This window comes from Pteropus medius, unplaced genomic scaffold (genome assembly GCF_902729225.1).
Source record: "Pteropus medius unplaced genomic scaffold, Ma_sr-lr_union100, whole genome shotgun sequence".
NCBI classification, from domain to species: domain Eukaryota; kingdom Metazoa; phylum Chordata; class Mammalia; order Chiroptera; family Pteropodidae; genus Pteropus; species Pteropus medius.
Genome location: NW_024344253.1, coordinates 3,952,647 through 3,957,641, shown reverse-complemented (window position 1 = coordinate 3,957,641; position 4,995 = coordinate 3,952,647). Strand labels below are relative to the sequence as shown.

At 44.8% G+C, this 4,995-nt stretch overlaps 1 protein-coding gene across 1 annotated transcript in view; it reads right to left on the bottom strand.

Moving 5' to 3' along the window:
• The window catches only part of RTCA (RNA 3'-terminal phosphate cyclase), a 16,704-nt gene extending 15,237 nt beyond the window's left edge, over positions 1 to 1,467 (bottom strand). The window contains exons 1-2 of the mRNA XM_039869782.1: positions 1,240 to 1,467; positions 1,022 to 1,124 (exon numbers count right to left, since the gene is read on the bottom strand). Of these exons, the coding sequence (XP_039725716.1) occupies positions 1,022 to 1,124; positions 1,240 to 1,284 (148 nt within the window). The 5' untranslated portion in view covers positions 1,285 to 1,467. The remainder of the gene's footprint in view (positions 1 to 1,021; positions 1,125 to 1,239) is intronic.
• Positions 1,468 to 4,995: the final 3,528 nt, after the last annotated feature.

Genomic DNA, 4,995 nt, shown 5'->3' with positions numbered 1-4,995 from the left:
CCTCAGAGGAAACCAACCCCGCCAGCATCTTGATCTTGGACTTCCAGCCTTCAGAACTGTGAGAAAATAATTTCTCTTGTTTAGGCCACCCAATCTGGTATTTTATTATGACACCTCTAGCAAACTAATAAAGTATCAACACAGCCTTAATGAACTGGATTTCACTACTGGTGAAATAGATTACTGTAAACGACTGTGGCAAAGGGAATTAATGTTCACACATATCACTAATTGCCTTTTAATCATTTCAAAATGGATTGTGGATAAAAAGCTAAGAGATAGCTGATCCATTAAAACAGAATAATACAAAATACAAAGGGATCAGTTTGGCTTCAAAGTGGGTCTTCTTTTAAGAGGCGCATGTACCTGAAACTTACCTAGTAGCATGGCTAGCTTCCCAGAAAGAAACATGAAAAGTCAAGTGTCGATCAACGTTTTTCCCTCTCTACAACCGATAATTCTGGGCATATACACAGCTTCCTAGAGATCTGAATGAAAGCTGGACTAACACATCTTAGTGTCCTTTCCTGTTCTATCTAAAATGTGCGGCGTCAGAGAATGCACTGGTTAAAAGTTGGGTTTTCTCTGGCTGTAGAAGCTGATCTGCCCTGGTAGTGTGCTATCTTGCCCGCTGCTACGAGTTCTCTGGGTACTTGGAATGCCCGATGAAGTGGGGGCGCGTTTTAAAAAGATAAATCTTTAAGAAACGAGGCAATTGTAGCCAGAGAAAACCTAGGCCTATTTTCTAACTTACCCCTGGAGGATTTCAAGACCGCACAACTGAGGCTCGGGCGGACGGCCCAAGTTGGAGCACTGCACCCCGGGAACCGCGCCGGGGTTCATATTCCTCCACTTTGGCGCCGGGATCTTGTCAGCATCACTGTCGGGGTTCCTGAGTCCCCAGCCCTACGCCGCGGCCACCGCGAGCCCCCAAGCCCCGCCCCCACAGGCTGCCTCCTGGCCTCCCACCCCTCCACCCCCACGGGGCGTACCCCTATCCTTTTCCCCAGCGCCCCGATTTACCTCAGGCCAGGCGTGCTGCGGCCGGCTCGGATCTTCTGCACGCGCAAGGGGAGGCCCAAGAGGCAGCTCAGGGCTGTGGAGACCCTCAGGATCTGGCCGCCCTGCGCAGCCAGGGTGCGGGTGCGGAGACAAGAGAGAAGACGTCAGACGGGGAGGCTCCGCTCGCTCCGGCCTGGGCCGCTGTCGCCACCCCTCGGCCTCCGGCCCCGCACTCACCCCTTCCATGATCCCGCCGTCCACCTCCACCCGCTGCCCGGCCATGGCGGGCGCCCTGGGGCCCGGCCCGCAGCGGCACAGCCTCCGCGCGAGCGCAGGGAAGAGACGCCGGCTCCTGCCCCGCAGCTCCGAAACCTAGTCCTCACGCGAGGCCGCGGGGGTCTGGCGGAAAGGGGAAGCAGCGGCCGCTCGGGAAAACAGGATTTTGCGGGAGCCAACAACACCGCCCTGCGGCGGAAACCGGGTTCGCGCGAACCGGCAGCCAGTGCGCATGCGCATCACGCGGTGCTGGAAGAGGCGGTGCGGGCGCAATCCCAGCAAATCCCGAGCTGTCCCTGGAGATGCGGTGGCGGTAGGAGAGGTGTCTTGGAGCGCGTTAGGAAACGTGTCCCTTGAAGACTTGTGCACTGAACACAGCGAAACCCGCAGATTGCAGAAAGCCTACGCTTCAACTCTAACCAGAATCTCCAGTTGTCTCGCCGGCTTGCACAAACATCTGTATTTATTTGTCTTTTTTCGAGGATGCCGTGGTACCCATACCATAGCTGGAGACTCTTAGAGCTGAAGATGTAAAAGGTCCAGACATTGCAGTGCACCGACCTCCTTCTACAGGTCGGGTTTGCCTTCTCTGCAGCCTACCCTTTGAAATGTGCATGCCTTGGGTGTATTGATACTCGCGGGCCTCTCGTATACGCGCGCGCGCGTGGGTGCGTGTATTGTCATCTTGTCACCTCTTTTTATCTTGAGACCCATACAAAATGGTGTAGGTACTTTTGTAAGTAGTCTGGCAGTTCCTCATTATCTTGTTTAAAAATAAATATACTCATGTCTCAACAATTCTATTTTTAGGTATATATTCTTACCTTACTAATCAAAGTGTGATCTGGTTAAACCATAACATCTGTATCACCTAGAATTTGGTAGAAATGAAGAATCTCAGGCCTCACCCTGATCGACTGAATTGGAAACTGCACTTTAAAAAGATCCCCAGCTGATATGAATGCTCATGACAGTCTGAAAAGTACTGCCCTAAAGAAACTTGCAAAGGCACCAAGATAATTCACAGCAGCACTGATGGTAATATCAAAGAGCTGGAAACAACACAAATGTTCACTAAGTAGAGAACGGATAAATAAATTGTAGTATTGTCACAAAAGCTAATTGCAGAAAGATACCTACAATTTGGTACCATTTTTATGTGGTAAAAGACATTTTTATAAGACTCAAAAATGAGCAAAATAAGCAATATATTGTTAGCGATCTATGTATATAGTAAATTCTAAGGGAAACAAAGGAATGATAAATACACTCTTTAGGATAATGGTTATCTCAGGAGAAGACGGAGGGTTAAGAGGAGCAGAGAGTGATCTGCACCAGCAGAGGAAAGGTTCTGTTTCTTAAACTGGGTGGTAGTGTGCTGGCTGGAAAATTACTGCTTGGCTATTGCCCATGGGAACATAGGCTGTCACCCATGGGAACATAATATTCTAACAATAAGCTTTCTGCTTCTGTACCCCTGCTTGCACACCCGGCCTGTGGGTTGGCAGGTAGTGAATAGGAGAAAAATAGACCTTAGTGTTTAAGACAGAATGAGGAATGGGATTTAGGGCTTAAAAACCCTGTACCTCTACATTTTGGGGCTGCTTAATTTGGGGTCTGTGTACCCCTGGCAGACCCAGCTGGCTGAATAAAGAGTGTGCTTCCTATAACTCACTGGTGGTCCATGTGTCTATCGGGGGCTGGCTGCTACAACAGTAGGTTCAGGTTTTTGTTATTACGTGACATCTATGTCACATTATTCTTTTGTATGTATACAATATAACAATTTTAACAGTTTTATTGAAGTTTACATCTCATAAAGTTCACCTGTTTCAAGTGTACAATTCAATGATTTTTAGTAAATTCACAGTTATGCAATCATCACCACAATCTGGTTATAGGAATTTTCCATCACCACAAAAAGCTTTCTCTTGCCCCTCTGCTGTCACTCCCCATTCCCATTCCAGCCCCAGGTAACCACTAATCTGCTTTCCTGTCTTGGCAGATTTGTCTTCTCTGGACATTTCATATAAATGGAATCGTGCGATATGTGACCTTTTAGATCTGGCTTCTTAGTATAAAAATTTGAAGTTCATCCATGTTAAAGCATGCATCGGTACTTCAGCCATTGTTAAGGGTGAATAAAAGTCCATTACATGGATGTACCACATTTTGTTTATCCATTCACTTGTTGAAGGACATTTGGGCTATTATGAACAATGCTGTTACAATCATTCTTGTACTAACTAGTCTTTGTGTGGACGTATGTTTTCATTTCTTTTGAGTAGACGGCTAGGAGTGGAATCCCTGGGTTGCAATCAGTCATTTTTATTAATTCAAAAAAGAGAAGAAATGAGTTCTTATTTCTTTTGAGTGAAAAGATTAATTAGAGAATACTGGCTTATCTCTTGATTTGGGAAGGAAAGATAAGGAAACATATAGTACTAACTCTGGAAGCAGTAATCCATTAAGAAAAAAAGAGGGTAAAAGAAAAGATATTTTCTCAGGAGAAGGTAGAATTAAAGGAAAGTTAAGAGGAAGAAGGTGGTATAGGGACCCTGGAAAGAAAAATAATTCACTTCAAAGGCACAACTTCATCTTTTTATATAAACACATGCATGGGGTATTATCAACTATATTAATAGTGCCTATAAAATGTTTTGTTAGTGGGAAAGTTAAAAAATTGACTATCTCAGATTTTCTTATAAAGGTGATTTAGATTTATTGCTTACAGTAGTGTGTATGAAATACACTGAAAGGCAAATAAGGCAAAAAAAAAGTGATTTGGGATAATATTAGTGAATTTGTGAAATACTTGAAATTTAGTTTCACAGCCACTAAGATTCAGTGTTCAGGATTTATTTGTCATTGTTTCAGTATTTTTTTTCTCTAATTATTTAGACATTCTCACGTAAGATTTTCATTCCCATGCAAGAGGCGAGAACAGACAATTGTCATCCAGAACATTTCTAGAAAATGGTTTCCTAATTATTTCAAGGAAGATTGACTATGAAAGCTCTGATCTTTATTAGTTCTAAATTTGACATTTCTCCAAGAGGCAAATAAATCAAATTTATATCTGACATACACTGCATATGCTGGGCAGCTGCATCTGACAATATTTTCTAAGGATATTGTTGATAACATTTATTTTAGACATAAAGGAAACCTTGTTCATCCATTTTTTAAAAATGGAAAAGACAGTTCCAGTAGTCAAGAACACTCGATGGGAATAAGAAATGCCGGTCATTGGGAAATATTTCAGCATATACTTGTGACTCACCTAGTGGTACAGAGCTTTGCTACAAAGTATAGAAATGTCCCATTTTCTGTAATCAAGGCGCTTACAATACAAGCTGAAGAAAGGATATGTTTTCCTACACATCCCTCAGGTCTTCACATAACTTTCTCCAGTAAGGGCCCTTCCTTTGCATTCCCTTAACATTCTGTTTCCCCCTATTACAAAGATGATCGTTGGTGCACATGTACTTACACAGCAGTGCCTTGTCCAACACAATCCCTGCAACTAAATTTGGGCTGCTCTCTTTCCCTCTGGTGCCCCCTCCCGATGCTCTTTTCATTTCCAGCGAGGTCTTCCCCGCATCCCTGTGTCTCTCCTGCCCCGCCCCACCCCCTGATTGGCTGACGGGTGGGAGGCTCGCTGCTTCGCTCTCCATTGGCCGCTCAGGGGGAGGTGCGCTTCCCGGCTCCCAATAG